General features: G+C 44.8%; 1 protein-coding gene across 1 annotated transcript in view; it reads right to left on the reverse strand.

Annotated features, from left to right (window-relative positions):
* Nucleotides 1-1339: 1339 nt before the first annotated feature.
* The window catches only part of LOC134927818 (importin subunit alpha-3-like), a 40328-nt gene continuing 23683 nt past the window's right edge, over nucleotides 1340-17984 (reverse strand). Inside the window, exons 7-11 of the mRNA XM_063922801.1 lie at nucleotides 12046-12150; nucleotides 5533-5604; nucleotides 2804-2966; nucleotides 2111-2205; nucleotides 1340-1520 (exon numbers count right to left, since the gene is read on the reverse strand). Of these exons, the coding sequence (XP_063778871.1) occupies nucleotides 1503-1520; nucleotides 2111-2205; nucleotides 2804-2966; nucleotides 5533-5604; nucleotides 12046-12150 (453 nt within the window). The 3' untranslated portion in view covers nucleotides 1340-1502. The remainder of the gene's footprint in view (nucleotides 1521-2110; nucleotides 2206-2803; nucleotides 2967-5532; nucleotides 5605-12045; nucleotides 12151-17984) is intronic.

Here is a 17984-nt window from a genome sequence, read left to right on the forward strand (position 1 = left end):
GGGAGCCCATGGGAAACAGCGACCACAATATGGTCACATTCAATATCAGTTTTCACAAGCAGCCCTACATAGGCTCAACTAGGTCTCTAAACTTTAGCAAAGTCAACTCTGACATGATGAGGGAAGCTTTAAGGGAAATTGACTGGGAAATTTTGTTTCAAGGCAAGAATACTACAGAGAAATGGGATGTATTAAAAACGTTGTCGCTAGTTATACTCGTAAATGAATTCCCATGGGCTGCAAACGAAGGAGTAATAATTCCAAACCAATTCCGCCCAGCATGATAAAAGTCCACCCAGCACCGAACAAGTCAATTACTGATGTTTGCAATTCTGCAAATGCAGCCACAGAATTGTGAACGCATTGCACAAATCGAGTATCATTGACTATAATGGCTGACCCATGCATATGCAGGCCAGCTGCTGCATTAGTCGCCATGTTCCTAATCGCAGCGTTCGCAGCTGACGTCAGTAACACGCCCCAAAAACGGCCATGACATGTCTGTTTTTCTGACCACTCCTCATAAATGCCATGTATACGCCCATGGACGGCTGCCACCTGTTAATCAGCCTGTGATCACATCCTGGCAACATGCAGTGGCAGAAGAATCACAAATTGCAGGTCGCACACGCAGCGCACGCTCAGACGGCCAATAATCGGTCGAACTGCGATATTGTAATTTTATAACTCAACCTGAATAAGGCCCTATGTACTAAGCCTTGGAGAGAGATATAGTAGACGGGGATAAAGTACCACTCAACCAGCTTCTGTCATTTTTCAAACATCCTGTAACTTGGCAGTTATATAGAAACATAAAATTTGATAACAGATAAGAACCACTTGGCCCATGTGTACACACACACACACACACACACACACACACACACACACACACACACACACACACACACACACACACACACACACACACACACACACACACACACACGTTATTTTTTTGCCAGGAGTCAACCTAACCATATGTATATTGTGAGAGGAAACCCATGCAAGCACGGAGAGAATATACCCATTTGGTTCTGTGGTAGGAATTGAACCTATGACCTCAGTGCTGAGGGACAATAAAGCTAATCATTACACGGGATCTGAATGGCAGGTATTTTATCTCCCTTTCTCTCTCTCCAAAGCTGCTACCATACTGACTGCAATGCTGCAGTATGAATTACCAAAATAAGTACCACTTTGTTTTACTTTAATTATGTTTACAGAGATTTATTCCTTAATGTTCCTTCAAAAAAAGTTTTATACCATCTCCGCAGGACATACTGTAGCTTAGTCTTGGGAGACACAAAAAGAAAGAATGACCAAAAGTATTAAAAAATGGTGTCTTAAGCATTACTCTTTATTTCCCAATGACAGCCTAGCTTGCCTTCTACATTAATACATTTACATTTATTTTCATTACATTTGCCACTCGCCATCTTGACATCATGTAGTATGTACTATCATAGGAATGAAGTCCGTACATTTCTGTCTGCAGCCCACTAGGTCAGATCAATAATCTTCATTAAAAAAAGAAATAGAAAATGTTTAAACTTATTTTAAACAGACATAAAACATAATGTAAGTCATTCATAATTAGACTAATAAAGTCCAAGTTATTTAGAAATGTCTGTCATTAGCAAAGTGATGTTTTTGATTCAAGGTTTCCCACAGACATATCTATAATGTTTACCAGAGCCATAACTAGACTTTTTGGTGCCCTGTGCCAGAGAGACAATTTGCGCCTCCCCTCCCCCCATATCTATTGGTACTATCTGCCTCTGCACGAATTTGTTCTGAGGTAAACACATTTATTAACATGCATTAAGGTGTATTTTCTGAACTGGGGACACTAAAATATTTACAATAAAAGGGGGATCAGAACTCATGAGCTAGTTAACAAATGAACCAATAAAGAGAGTGATTTTATCCTCTCACAGAGCTTTTAAAAGTCACTAGATAGGCAACGCTTAATCCAGGATCCTGGATTTGGTCTAACCTTGATGAAGACCATTTCATATAACCAAAATAAAATTGACTATGCATTTATTGAAAATCCATAACTTGACGCTAAACTTAAATTAGGACAAAAAATAATAATTGAACTTACAATATCTGATGAGAAAAACCGGTCAACTATGTAAAAAGCCAGTTTGTAGATATCTTCATTCTTGTGGCTTTGTAGCTGTTCAATTTTTTCCAAGCCTATTCAGAAACAATGGAAAGTTACTACACGTAGCAGTAGCAACCATCAGCAACCTTCTACTGATACTGTAGCTCATCTGCATGTCTACCACACTACAAATATGGGATTAATGAAGAGAGGAGAATAAGTATCTTTATTCGGTACCAATGAACTTTGAAGATTTGAACTTAATCTATAGTTATACTGCTAATTGATGGTAAATCTAGTAAAGAGTATGATTTTTTGCCTTTGAAAAAAAACCTTACATTCTAGCCTCTTTTCATCCCCAGCTTCACGTTTTATTTAAGACCATGAAAAATGTAGAGGATAAAATACAAATGTTCATGATTTTTGAGCTGCAAGGAGAAACATATTTTACACAAATGGAAGGGGCAAGGGTGGAGTAACTATTTTTAAAGAAATCTTAAACATCCTAATCTCTTACCCAGGGGAGCCTATAAATAAGGAGGCTATGTATTCTATGCATTATAATCTATTAGATCTAACTGGCTGCAGACATTTCTGTATGTCACTATGGGTCTTCCTCTTACAAATCAAAACTATGGCTTCTGTGAAAATCTATTAATAAATGAAGAATGACCTGAAAAAGGAAAATACCTCCACACTCCTCAATACGATTGACTATGGTCTCAGCTTCATTATTGGCCATTTTTAAAATGTTGATTAAACCATCCAACACTAAGTGTGTGACCTGGGCATCTTTTACAGTCAAAAGATTGCAGAACGGGGGAATCACGTTTTGTTGGATAAGATTTGCAACCTAGGGAGTGAAGACAGTTACATTTATCAGGTGGTGTTGGTGGTGAATCCTAAATATGAACTTATATATATATATATATATATATATATATATATATGTATATTATTATTAGTGATGAGCGGATTCGGTTTTACTCGGTTCTCAAAACGGCATCTTATTGGCTCACGGATGTCACGTGTTTTGGATAGCCAATAAAATGCCGTTTTGAGAACCGAGTAAAACCGAATCCGCTCATCACTAATAAATATATATATATATATATACACACATACATACATACATACATACATACATACATACAGATACATATATACAGGTATATATACAAGTATACTTTGTTTAGGATAGGTTTACATCAGTAAAAGTATCAAACAAAAAGTGTGAGTGTACGGGGGTGCTTTTCCCCCCCTGGTATCCCCCTATGCACTGCTATTTTGTAGTGTAGGACTGCAGATATCAGAGAAGCCGTAGAGTGGCTCAACAGCTTCACACGTATTTGCAACTCCATGTAACAAATATCTGAAATTTAATTCTATTAGCAGATAGGTTCAAGTTTTGTTACAGGTATTAGTGTGCTGGTGGGGTACCTGGGGGAAGGGGGGGAGTTTCTTTTTTTGCTGCGACTCCTCTCCTTTTCAAGCACCTGAAAAGTATCTCCAGAGTGATTGAGTTGCTACCACTGATTGTTTGCATGTGTGAGAAGGCATTGAATGGGCGCAGCATCTGGGAGGCATGCTGGTCCCTGCAGTGCTAATGGAAGATCTTAGGGGTGGCTCTCAGGTAACCTAGACCTTAATCTGGATGTATTTTTGTATGAGCCTTTATCATGAGGCCTTACTGTAGACAAATCACATGGCCCTATGTGGGCACTGCTATTAGGTAGCGTTAGGACTGCTCAAATCAGAACAGCCATGAAGCGGTTTAGCAGCTTCACATGTATTTGCAAATTCATATAACAAATATCTCTGAAATTCTATTACCAGATAGGTTCAAGTATTGTTACAGGTATTAGTCAGTGTCCTGGGGGGATACCATGGGGGTAAAAGCACCCCCTTTCTGTTTGCTGTGACTCCTCCCCTTTTATAGCACCTGGTAAGTATCACCACAGTTTGTTTGCATTAGTAAAAATATCAAATTTCAGCAAAAGGGGCAAACTAGCAGCTATTTTATGGGCATAAACCCTACTCTTTTCTGGCATACTTAAAAGCAGTATTACTGTACATGGCAATATAATATCTTTTATTAAAAAATATAGATTAGATCAGGATTCTGTTTACAGGTCTGCCCAAAGTGCATTAACAATGGTCTCACCGGACGCTATCTCCACTTTTATTTACAGCTGCTCTTGAACCATTGGCGATAGCCTTGCGTCAATAATTTTACCAATATTAGAGTTGGTGCTTGTGAATACAAATTATCCTTGTTCGTGGATGATATGCTGCTTTTCATCTCCAAACCATTGCTAACTATCCCGCCCACACTGTCTGAGTGGAAAACACCTTTATTGGAAATACTGTATCATGAAAGACGTTTGGCTAAGTACAAGATAGGGCATAATTCAGAATTGATCGCAGCAGCAAATTTGTTAGCAGTTGGGCAAAACTATGGGGGTAATTCGAAGTTGATCGCAGCAGGAAATTTTTTAGCAGTTGGGCAAAACCATGTGCACTGCAGGGGGGGCAGATATAACATGTGCAGAGAGAGATAGATTTGGGTGTGATGAGTTCAATCTGCAATCTAATTTGCAGTGTATAAATAAAGCAGCCAGTATTTACCCTGCACAGAAACAAAATATCCCACCCAAATCTAACTCTGCAAATATTATATCTGCACCCCCCCCCCCCCCTGCAGTGCACATGGTTTTGCCCAACGGCTAACAAATTTGCTGCTGCAATCAACTCTGAATTACCCCCATATGGGGGCCCTATATAGATCGGCTGCCTGAACAGTTACAGAATTACAGCTGGAAGATGTTTGAACACACAGGCTTGTTTCTACGTAGACAGATTGTAGATTGACCTACAATGTATTAGACGTATGACAATCATCTCTAATGTGGCAGGATACGCTTTTGTTATGGTATTCTAATTTTTATTGGACATCCCTTCTAGACTCCATTCTTTAAATTGCGTGTTGCATGGATACTACTTATGGACAACGACACTACTAATCTTACGTAAATACTATAGGCAAATATTATATGGTGGTTCATCATTCTTTGTTTTATTTTTATTTTATTTTGCCTTATTTTGTTTTACTTTACTTATTTTCTATTGCAACTCCTTTTCTCACTTATATTGTTTACAATAATTATACTTTAAAAAAAGTACAGCGGTTATTGTTCTTGACTGTAAATTGGCATTGTATTTTATTATGAAACAAACTGTGATTGTTGATTCTTATGCCAATGTTACATTGTAATCTGTATTTGCTGTTAACAGTTTTTGAAGAAGAAAAAAATCTCCAAAGTATACACAATCACATTGATCTATTACATGGGGAATTAGCACACACTGTTCAGCAGCAAAGTTTCAGAATTAAATGGTATGGAGAACATATTACTCACTTGGTCTTTCCTTCCACTAACTGTTAAATTGGTTATTGCCCATGCAGCTTTCTTCTGTGTCCCAAAATCACCCTGTTTGGGGGACACACAGATATTACAGATAATAGACAAAGAGAGGCTGTGCCAGGTCGGCTGGTCATGTAGAGTAAAATAGAAAAGCGCAGTGGCGCACCCAGGGGGGGGGTTTCCGAGCACCCAGAAACCCCCCTCCACTGAAAAAAAAAAAAAAAAAATTATTTTTTTTAATAGCTGCATGAGTATTATTAATGGCTGTCTAGCGTCCTCTGCAGCCTGCTGTCTTCCTGGTGGCACTTGTAAGTGCAATAAAAGTTTACATTATTTTAATTATAGTACATATATATCCATGTGCATACATATATACATATGTATATACATACATATAAACACACACACATGATGTATATATATATATACATGTGTATATATATATATATATATATATATGTGTACTGTACATATATATATATATATATATATATGTATGCATGTTTAATATGCTATGTATATGTGTATATGTGTGTGTGTGTGTGTGTGTGTGTGTGTATATATATATATATATATATATATATATACATGTTTATATATATATGTGTAGATATATGTACAGTATATATATATATATATATATATATATATACTGTACATATATCTACACATATATATATAAACGTGTGTATGTATAATAAGATTTTACTTACCGATAAATCTATTTCTCGTAGTCCGTAGTGGATGCTGGGGACTCCGTAAGGACCATGGGGATATAGCGGCTCCGCAGGAGACAGGGCACAATAATAAAAGCTTTAGGATCAGGTGGTGTGCACTGGCTCCTCCCCCTATGACCCTCCTCCAAGCCTCAGTTAGGATACTGTGCCCGGACGAGCGTGCATAATAAGGAAGGATATTGAATCCCGGGTAAGACTCATACCAGCCACACCAATTACACCGTACAACCTGTGATCTGAACCCAGTTAACAGTATGATAACAACGAAGGAGCCTCTGACAAGATGGCTCACAACAAGAATAACCCGATTTTTGTAACAATAACTATGTACAAGTATTGCAGACAATCCGCACTTGGGATGGGCGCCCAGCATCCACTACGGACTACGAGAAATAGATTTATCGGTAAGTAAAATCTTATTTTCTCTGACGTCCTAGTGGATGCTGGGGACTCCGTAAGGACCATGGGGATTATACCAAAGCTCCCAAACGGGCGGGAGAGTGCGGATGACCCTGCAGCACCGAATGAGAGACTCCATGTCCTCCTCAGCCAGGGTATCAAATTTGTAGAATTTAGCAAACGTGTTTGCCCCTGACCAAGTAACTGCTCGGCAAAGTTGTAAAGCCGAGACCCCTCGGGCAGTCGCCCAAGATGAGCCCCCTTCCTTTTGGAATGGGCTTTTACAGATTTTGGCTGTGGCAGGCCTGCCACAGAATGTGTAAACTGAATTGTATTACAAATCCAGCGAGCAATCGTCTGCTTAGAAGCAGGAGCACCCATCTTGTTGGGTGCATACAGGCTAAACAGCGAGTCAGATTTTCTGACTCCAGCCGTCCTGGAAACATATTTTTCAGGGCCCTGACAACGTCAAGTAACTTGGAGTCCTCCAAGTCCCTAGTACCCGCAGGTACCACCATAGGTTGGTTCATGTGAAAAACAGAAAACACCTTAAGGAGAAATTGAGGACGAGTCCTCAATTCTGCCCTGTCAGAATGAAAAATTAAGTAAGGGCTTTATATATGATAAAGCCGCCAATTCTGACACACGCCTGGCTGAAGCCAGGGCTAATAGCATCGTCACCTTCCATGTGAGATATTTTAAGTCCACAGTGGTGAGTGGTTCAAACCAATGTGACTTTAGGAAACTCAAAACAACATTGAGATCCCAAGGTGCCACTGGGGCACAAAATGAGGCTGTATATGCAGTACCCCTTTTACAAACATCTGAACGTCAGGCACTAAAGCCAGTTCTTTCTGGAAGAAATTCGACAGGGCCGAAATTTGAACCTTAATGGACCCTAATTTTAGGCCCATAGACAGTCCTGTTTTCAGGAAATGTAGGAAACGACCCAGTTGGAATTCCTCTGTAGGGGCCTTCTTGGCCTCACACCACGCAACATATCTTCACCAAATGCGGTGAAAATGTTTTGCGGTTACATCCTTCCTGTCTTCGACCAGGGTAGGGATGACTTCATCTGGAATGCCCTTTCAGGATCCGGCGTTCAACCTCCATGCCGTCAAACGCGGCCGCGGTAAGTCTTGGAACAGACAAGGCCCCTGCTGGAGCAGGTCCTTTCTTAAAGGTAGAGGCCACGGGTCTTCCGTGAACATCTCTTGAAGTTTCGGGTACCAAGTCCTTCTTGGCCAATCCGGAACCACGAGTATCGTTCTTACTCATCTCCCTCTTATGATTCTCAGTACTTTTGGTATGAGAGGCATAGGAGGGAACACATACTCTGACTGGTACACCCACAGTGTTACCAGAGCGTCCACCGCTATTGCCTGAGGGTCCCTTGACCTGGCGCAATATCTGTCTAGTTTTTTGTTCAGGCGGGACGCCATCATGTCCACCTTTGGTTTTTCCCAACGGTTTACAATCATGTGGAAGACTTCCCGATGAAGTCCCCACTCTCCCGGGTAGAGGTCATGCCTGCTGAGGAAGTCTGCTTCCCAGTTTTCCACTCCCGGAATGAACACTGCTGAGAGTGTTATCACATGATTTTTCGCCCAGCGAAGAATCCTTGTAGTTTCTGCCATTTCCCTCCTGCTTCTTGTGCCGCCCTGTTTACGTGGGCGACTGCCGTGATGTTGTCCCACTGGATCAATACCGGCTGACCTTGAAGCAGAGGTCTTGCTAAGCTTAGAGCATTGTAAATTGCCCTTAGCTCCAGTATATTTATGTGGAGAGAAGTCTCCAGACTTGATCACACTCTCTGGAAATTTTTTCCTTGTGTGACTGCTCCCCAGCCACTCAGGCTGGCATCCGTGGTCACCAGGACCCAGTCCTGAATGCCGAATCTGCGGCCCTTTCATAGATGAGCACTCTGCAGCCACCGCAGAAGAAACACCCTTGTCCTTGGAGACAGGGTTATCCGCTGATGCATCTGAAGATGCGATCCGGACCATTTTTCCAGCAGATCCCACGGAAAGGTTCTTGCGTGAAATCTACCGAATGGGATCGCTTTGTAAGAAACCACCATTTTTCACAGGATCCTTGTGCAATGATGCACTGATACTTTTCCTGGTTTTAGGAGGTTCCTGACTAGCTCGGATAACTCCCTGGCTTTCTTCTCCGGGAGAAAACATCCTTTTCTGGACTGTGTCCAGAATCATCCCTAGGAACAGTAGACGTGTCGTCGGAAAAAACTGCGATTTTGGAATATTTAGAATCCACTCGTGCTGTCGTAGAACTACTTAAGATAGTGCTACTCCGACCTCCAACTGTTCTCTGGACCTTGCCTTTATCAGGAAAGCGTCCATATTTCTTTTAAGAAGAATCATCATTTCGGCCATTACCTTGGTAAAGACCCGGGGTGCCGTGGACAATCCAAACGGCAGTGTCTGAACTGATAGTGACAGTTCTGTACCACGAACCTGAGGTACCCTTGGTGAGAAGGCAAATTTGGACATGTAGGTAAGCGTCCCTGATATCCAGTAACACCATATCGTCCCCTTCTTCCTGGTTCGCTATCACTACTCTGAGTGACTCCATCTTGATTTGAACGCTTGTATGTAAGTGTTCAAATATTTCAGATCTCACCGAGCCGTCTGGCTTCAGTACCACAATATAGTGTGGAATAATACCCCTTCCCTTGTTGTAGAAGGGGTACTTTGATTATCACCTGCTGGGAATACAGCCTGTGAATTGTTCCCAATACTGCCTCCCTGTCGGAGGGAGACGTTGGTAAAGCAGACTTCAGGAACTTGTGAGGGGGAGACGTCTCGAGTTTCCAATGTACACCTGGGATACTACGTGTAGGATCCAGGAGTCCACTTGTGAGTGAGCCCCCTGCGTGCTGAAACTCTTGAGATGACCCCCTACCGCACCTGAGTCCGCTTGTACTGCCCCAGCGTCATGCTGCGGACATGGCAGAAGCTGTGGAGGGCTTCTGTTCCTGGGAATGGGCTGCCTGCTGCAGTCTTCTTCCCTTTCCTCTACCCCTGGGCAGATATGACTGGCCCTTTTGCCCGCCTGCCCTTATGGGGACGAAAGGACTGAGACTGAAAAGACTGTGTCCTTTTCTGCTGAGATGTGACTTGGGGTAACAAAAGGTGGATTTTTCAGCTGTTGCCATGGCCACCAGGTCCGATGGACCGCCCCTTTATACGGCAATACTTCCATGTGCCGTCTGGAATCTGCATCACCTGACCACTGTCGTGTCTTCGTCTGGCAGATATGGACATCACATTTACTCTTGATGCCAGAATGCAAATACCCCTCTGCGCATCTCGCATATATAGAAATGCATCTATAGTCCATAAAATCTTGTCCCTGTCAAGGGTATCAATATTTTCAGTCAGGAAATCCGACCAAGCCCCCTCAGCGCTGCACATCCAGGCTGAGGCGATTGCTGGTCGTAGTATAACACCAGTATGTGTGTATATACTTTTAGGATATTTTTCAGCTTCCTATCAGCTGGCTTCTTGAGGGCTGCCGTATCTGGAGACGGTAACGCCCCTTGTTTTTATAAGCGTGTGAGCGCCTTATCCACCCTAAGGTGTGTTTCCCAACTCGCCCTAACTTCTGGCGGGAAAGGGTATACCGCCAATAATTTTCTATCGGAGGAAACCCACGTATCATCACACACTTCATTTAATTTATCTGATTCAGGAAAAACTACAAGTAGTTTATTCACACCCTACATAATACACTTATTTGTGGTACTTGTAGTATCAGAAATATGTAACACCTCCTTCATTGCCCTTAACATGAAACGTGTGGCCCTAAAGGAAAATACGTTTGTTTATTCACCGTCGACACTGGAGTCAGTGTCCGTGTCTGTGTCAACCGACTGAGGTAAATGGGCGTTTTTACAAGCCCCTGACGGTGTCTGAGACGCCTGGACAGGTACTAATTTGTTTGCCGGCCGTCTCATGTCGTCAACCGACCTTGCAGCGTGTTGACATTATCACGTAATTCCTAAATAAGCCATCCATTCCAGTGTCGACTCCCTAGAGAGTGACATCACCAATACAGGCAATTTGCTCCGCCTCCTCACCAACATCGTCCTCCTACATGTCGACACACACGTACCGACACACAGCACACACACAGGGAATGCTCTGATAGAGGACAGGACCCCACTAGCCCTTTGGGGAGACAGAGGGAGAGTTTGCCAGCACACACCAAAAACGCTATAATTATACAGGGACAACCCCTTATACAAGTGTTTTCCCTTATAGCATTTTTATATATGTAATCATATAGCCAAATAAGTGCCCCCCCTCTCTGTTTTAACCCTGTTTCTGTAGTGCAGTGCAGGGGAGAGCCTGGGAGCCTTCCTCACAGCAGAGCTGAGCAGGAAAATGGCGCCGTGTGCTGAGGAGAATAGGCCCCGCCCCCTTTTCGGCGGGCTCTTCTCCCGGAGTTTGTGAGATCTGGCAGGGGTTAAATACATCCATATAGCCTCAAGGGCTATATGTGATGTATTTTAGCCATAAAAAGGTATTATACATTGCTGCCCAGGGCGCCCCCCCCAGCGCCCTGCACCCTCAGTGACAGTTGGTGACTGTTGGTGAAGTGTGCTGACAACAATGGCGCACAGCTGCAGTGCTGTGCGCTACCTTATGAAGACTGAAAGTCTTCTGCCGCCTGTTTCTGGACCTCTGGACCTCTTCAACTTCGGCATCTGCAAGGGGGGTCGGCGGCACGGCTCCGGGACGAACCCCAGGGTGAGACCTGTGTTCCGACTCCCTCTGGAGCTAATGGTGTCCAGTAGCCTAAGAAGCAAATCCATCCTGCACGCAGGTGAGTTTACTTCTCTCCCCTAAGTCCCTCGTAGCAGTGAGCCTGTTGCCAGCAGGTCTCACTGAAAGAAAAAAACCTAACTTAAACTTTTATTCTAAGCAGCTCAGGAGAGCCACCTAGATTGCACCCTTCTCGGCCGGGCACAAAAATCTAACTGAGGCTTGGAGGAGGGTCATAGGGGGAGGAGCCAGTGCACACTACCTGATCCTAAAGCTTTTATTATTGTGCCCTGTCTCCTGCGGAGCCGCTATATCCCCATGGTCCTTACGGAGTCCCCAGCATCCACTAGGACGTCAGAGAAATATATATATATATATACACACACACACACACACACACACACACACACACACACACACACACACACACACACACACAGACACCCTAGTTTTACGGACCCAGCATATACTGGGTCACCTCAGTCCCCACCCCCGTGATTGGCTCCGCCCAGTTCTGGAAACCCCCCCATGCAAATCCTGCGTTTGCCACTGAAGCGGAATCCATTTTAGACAGCTGGCCTTACCTTATCCAACAGATGTATGATTATTGGTATAAGGTTACCATCGATAACGGCCTGAACTTGCTGGTGGTTACCAGCAGTGATGTTAGACAAAAACCATACCGCCTCCTGTAAAATCAGAAAGATGATATACTAATCTGCCAAACAAGGCTATGCAAGATAAATGGCAACGTTATTTCTAGTAAACCTCAATAAGTATTGAGTGAATGTAAGCTACACGTGTTCACATACATCTATCTTCAAATCACGCCAAATAGCACTTTTGACTCAATACATTTTTATTGAAAAAGATTACAATACAGATTATGTGTGACGTTAATCACAGACCTTGTTTTGTTTTTACATTTTACATTGTGTAATATACAGTATGTGGGGAAAAGGGAGACAAAGTAAAACAGGGAAAGAGGGAAGTATAAGGACAGGATAAGAGGATAAGAAAAGATACACACTTTATAGAAGCATAAATACGTTGGCACAATTGTACACCTTGCGGAAAAGTAATAGAACATTCAGAATCAGTATACCCACAAAAAATGAGTGGGTAAAAATAAGATTTTACTCACCGGTAAATCTATTTCTCGTAGTCCGTAGTGGATGCTGGGAACTCCGTAAGGACCATGGGGAATAGACGGGCTCCGCAGGAGACTGGGCACTCTAAAAGAAAGATTAGGTACTATCTGGTGTGCACTGGCTCCTCCCTCTATGCCCCTCCTCCAGACCTCAGTTAGGATACTGTGCCCGGAAGAGCTGACACAATAAGGAAGGATTTTGAATCCCGGGTAAGACTCATACCAGCCACACCAATCACACCGTATAACTCGTGATACTATACCCAGTTAACAGTATGAAATATAACTGAGCCTCTCAACAGATGGCTCAACAATAACCCTTTTGTTAGGCAATAACTATATACAAGTATTGCAGACAATCCGCACTTGGGATGGGCGCCCAGCATCCACTACGGACTACGAGAAATAGATTTACCGGTGAGTAAATTCTTATTTTCTCTAACGTCCTAAGTGGATGCTGGGGACTCCGTAAGGACCATGGGGATTATACCAAAGCTCCCAAACGGGCGGGAGAGTGCGGATGACTCTGCAGCACCGAATGAGAGAACTCAAGGTCCTCCTCAGCCAGGGTATCAAATTTGTAGAATTTAGCAAACGTGTTTGCCCCTGACCAAGTTGCAGCTCGGCAAAGTTGTAAAGCCGAGACCCCTCGGGCAGCCGCCCAAGATGAGCCCACTTTCCTCGTGGAATGGGCTGTTACTGATTTAGGATGCGGCAATCCAGCCGCAGAATGCTCCAGCTGAATTGTGCTACAAATTCAGCGAGCAATAGTCTGCTTAGAAGCAGGAGCACCTATTTTGTTGGGTGCCTACAGGATAAAAAAACGAGTCAGTTTTCCTGACTCCAGCCGTCCTGGAAATATAAATTTTTAAGGCCCTGACTACGTCCAGTAACTTGGAATCTTCCAAGTCCCTAGTAGCTGCAGGCACTACAATAGGTTGGTTCAAGTGAAAAGCTGATACCCCTTAGGGAGAAACTGGGGACGAGTCCTCAATTCTGCCCTATCCATATGGAAAATCAGATAAGGGCTTTTACATGACAAAGCCGCCAATTCTGACACACGCCTGGCCGAAGCCAAGGCCAATAACATGACCACTTTCCATGTGAGATATTTAAAATCCACAGTTTTAAGTGGCTCAAACCAATGTGATTTTAAGAAACTCAACACCACGTTGAGATCCCAAGGTGCCACAGAAGGCACAAAAAAGGGGCTGAATATGTAGCACTCCCTTTACAAATGACTGAACTCCAGGCAGTGAAGCCAGTTCTTTCTGGAAGAAAATCGACAGCCGAAATCTGGACCTTAATGGAACCCAAATTTAGGCCCATAGTCACTCCTGACTGTAGGAAGTGCAGAAAACGACCCAGCTGAAATTCCTCTGTTGGGGCCTTCCTCGCCTCACACCACGCAACATATTTTCGCCAAATACGGTGATAATGGTTTGCGGTTACTTCTTTCCTGGCTTTTATCAGCGTAGGAATGACTTCCTCCGGAATGCCCTTTTGCTTTAGGATCCGGAATTCAACCGCCATGCCGTCCAACGCAGCCGCGGTAAGTCTTGGAACAGACAGGGCCCCTGCTGTAGCAGATCCTGTCTGAGCGGTAGAGGCCATGGGTCCTCTGATATTATTTCTTGAAGTTCTGGGTACCAAGCTCTTCTTGGCCCATCCGGAACCACGAGTATCGTTCTTACTCCTCGTTTTCTTATTATTCTCAGTACCTTTGGTATGAGAGGCGGAGGAGGGAATACATAAACCGACTGGTACACCCACGGTGTCACTAGAGCGTCCACAGCTATTGCCTGAGGGTCCCTTGACCTGGCGCAATATCTAGTTTTTTGTTTAGGCAGGATGCCATCATGTCCACCTGTGGCCTTTCCCAACGGTTTACCAACAGTTGGAAGACTTCTGGATGAAGTCCCCACTCTCCCGGGTGTCATTCGTGTCTGCTGAGGAAGTCTGCTTCCCAGTTGTCCACTCCCGGAATGAACACTGCTGACAGTGCTAAGACGTGATTTTCCGCCCATCGGAGAATCCTTGTGGCTTCTGCCATCGCCATCCTGCTTCTTGTGCCGCCCTGTCGGTTTACATGGGCGACTGCCGTGATGTTGTCTGATTGGATCAGTACCGGCTGGTTTTGAAGCAGAGGCCTTGCCAGACTTAGGGCATTGTAAATGGCCCTCAGTTCCAGAATATTTATGTGTAGGGACGACTCCTGACTTGACCAAAGTCCATGGAAATTTCTTCCCTGTGTGACTGCCCCCCAGCCTCGAAGGCTGGCATCCGTGGTTACCAGGACCCAGTCCTGTATGCCGAATCTGCGGCCCTCTTGAAGATGAGCACTCTGCAGCCACCACAGTAGAGATACCCTGGTCCTTGGAGACAGGGTTATCAGCCGATGCATCTGAAGATGCGATTCCGACCACTTGTCCAAGAGGTCCCACTGAAAGGTTTTTGTATGGAACCTGCCGAATGGAATTTTGCTTCGTAAGAAGCTACCATTTTTCCCAGGACTCGTGTACAGTGATGCACCGATACCTGTTTTGGTTTCAGGAGGTCTCTGACTAGAGATGACAGCTCCTTGGTTTTCTCCTGCGGGAGAAACACTTTTTTCTGTTCTGTGTCCAGAACCATCCCCAGGAACAGCAGGCGTGTGGTAGGAACCAGCTGTGACTTTGGAATGTATAGAATCCATCCGTGCTGTTGTAGCACTTCCCGAGATAGTGCTACTCCGACCAACAACTGCTCCATGGACCTCGCCTTTATAAGGAGATCGTCCAAGTACGGGATAATTAAAAACTCCCTTTTTTCGAAGGAGTATCATCATTTCTGCCATTACCTTGGTAAAGACCCTCGGTGCCGTGGACAGTCCAAACGGCAGTGTTTGGAATTGGTAATGGCAATCCTGTACCACAAATCTGAGGTACTCCTGTTGAGGATGGTAAATGGGGACATGTAGGTAAGCATCCTTGATGTCCAGGGATACCATGTAATCCCCCTCCTCCAGGCTTGCAATAACCGCCCTGAGCGATTCCATCTTGAACTTGAATTTTTTTATGTATGTGTTCAAGGACTTCAAATTTAAAATGGGTCTCACCGAACCGTCCGGTTTCGGTACCACAAACAGTGTGGAATAGTAACCCCGTCCTTGTTGAAGTAGGGGCACCTTGACTATCACCTGCTGGGAATACAGCTTGTGAATTGCCTCTAGCACAGCCTCCCTGCCTGAGGGAGTTGTCGGCAAGGCAGATTTGAGGAAACGGCGGGGGGGAGACACCTCGAATTCCAGCCTGTACCCCTGAGATACTACTTGAAGGATCCAGGGATCCACCTGTGAGCGAGCCCACTGATCGCTGAAATTTTTGAGGCGGCCCCCCACCGTACCTGGCTACGCCTGTGGAGCCCTCGCGTCATGCGGTGGACTCAGAGGAAGCGGGGGAAGAATTTTGATTCTGGGAACTGGCTGACTGGTGCAGCTTTTTCCCTCTTCCCTCGTCTCTGTGCAGAAAGGAAGCGCCTTTGACCCGCTTGCTTTACTGAAGCCGAAAGGACTGTACCTGATAATACAGTGCTTTCTTAGGCTGTGAGGAAACCTGAGGTAAAAAATTTTTCCTTCCCAGCTGTTGCTGTGGATACGAGGTCCCAGAGACCATCCCCAAACAATTCCTCACCCTTATAAGGCTCTATGTGCCTTTTAAAGTCAGCATCACCTGTCCAGTGTCGGGTCTCTAATACCCTCCTGACAGAATGGACATTGCATTAATTCTGGATGCCAGCCGGCAAAATATCCCTCTGTGCATCCCTCATATATAAGACGACGTCTTATGTTCGCAAAATAGTATCCCTGTTTGACAGGGTTACAGACCACGCTGCAGCAGCACTATCTGCAGGTCTCAGTCTAGTACCTGAGTGTGTAAATACAGACTTCAGGATAGCCTCCTGCTTTTTATCAGCAGGTACCTTCAAAGTGGCCGTATCCTAAGACGGCAGTGCCACCTTTTTTGACAAACGTGTGAGCGCCTTATCCACCCTAGGGGATATCTCCCAGCGTAACTTATCCTCTGGCGGGAAAAGGTACGCCATCAGTAACTTTTTAGAAATTACCAGTTTCTTATCGGGGGAACCCACGCTTTTTCACACTTCATTCACTCATTAGATGGGGGAACAAAACACTGCCTGCTTTTTCTCCCCAAACATAAAACCCTTTTTTAGTGGTACTTGGGTTAATGTCAGAAATGTGTAACACATTTTTTATTGCCGGGATCATGTAACGGATGTTCCTAGTGGATTGTGTATATGTCTCAACCTTGTCGACACTGGAGTCAGACTCCGTGTCGACATCTGTGTCTGCCATCTGAGGGAGCGGGCGTTTTTGAGCCCCTGATGGCCTTTGCGACGCCTGGGCAGGCGCGGGCTGAGAAGCCGGCTGTCCCATAGCTGTTACGTCATCCAGCCTTTTATGTAAGGAATTGACACTGTCGGTTAATACCTTCCACCTATCCATCCACTCTGGTGTCGGCCCACAGGGGGCGACATCCCATTTATCGGCATCTGCTCCGCCTCCACATAAGCCTCCTCATCAAACATGTCGACACAGCCGTACCGACACACCGCACACACACAGGGAATGCTCTGACTGAGGACAGGACCCCACACAGCCCTTTGGGGAGACAGAGAGAGAGTATGCCAGCACACACCAGAGCGCTATATAATGTAGGGATAAACACTATCACTGAGTGAATTTTCCCCAATTGCTGCTTGTATAAACAATATTGCGCCTAAATTTAGTGCCCCCCCTCTCTTTTTAACCCTTTGAGCCTGAAAACTACAGGGGAGAGCCTGGGGAGCTGTCTTCCAGCTACACTGTGAAGAGAAAATGGCGCCAGTGTGCCGAGGGAGATAGCTCCGCCCCTTTTTCGCTGACTTTTCTCCCGCTTTTTTATGGATTCTGGCAGGGGTAATTATCAGATATATAGCCTCTGGGGCTATATATTGTGATTATTTTGCCAGCCAAGGTGTTTTTATTGCTGCTCAGGGCGCCCCCCCCCAGCGCCCTGCACCCTCAGTGACCGGAGTGTGAAGTGTGTATGAGGAGCAATGGCGCACAGCTGCAGTGCTGTGCGCTACCTTGGTGAAGACTGAAGTCTTCTGCCGCCGATTTTCCGGACCATCTTCATGCTTCTGGCTCTGTAAGGGGGACGGCGGCGTGGCTCCGGGAACGAACACCAAGGACGGGTCCTGCGGTCGATCCCTCTGGAGCTAATGGTGTCCAGTAGCCTAAGAAGCCCAAGCTAGCTGCAAGCAGGTAGGTTCGCTTCTTCTCCCCTTAGTCCCTCGTTGCAGTGAGCCTGTTGCCAGCAGGTCTCACTGTAA

This window comes from Pseudophryne corroboree, chromosome 5 (assembly GCF_028390025.1).
Source record: "Pseudophryne corroboree isolate aPseCor3 chromosome 5, aPseCor3.hap2, whole genome shotgun sequence".
NCBI lineage: Eukaryota > Metazoa > Chordata > Amphibia > Anura > Myobatrachidae > Pseudophryne > Pseudophryne corroboree.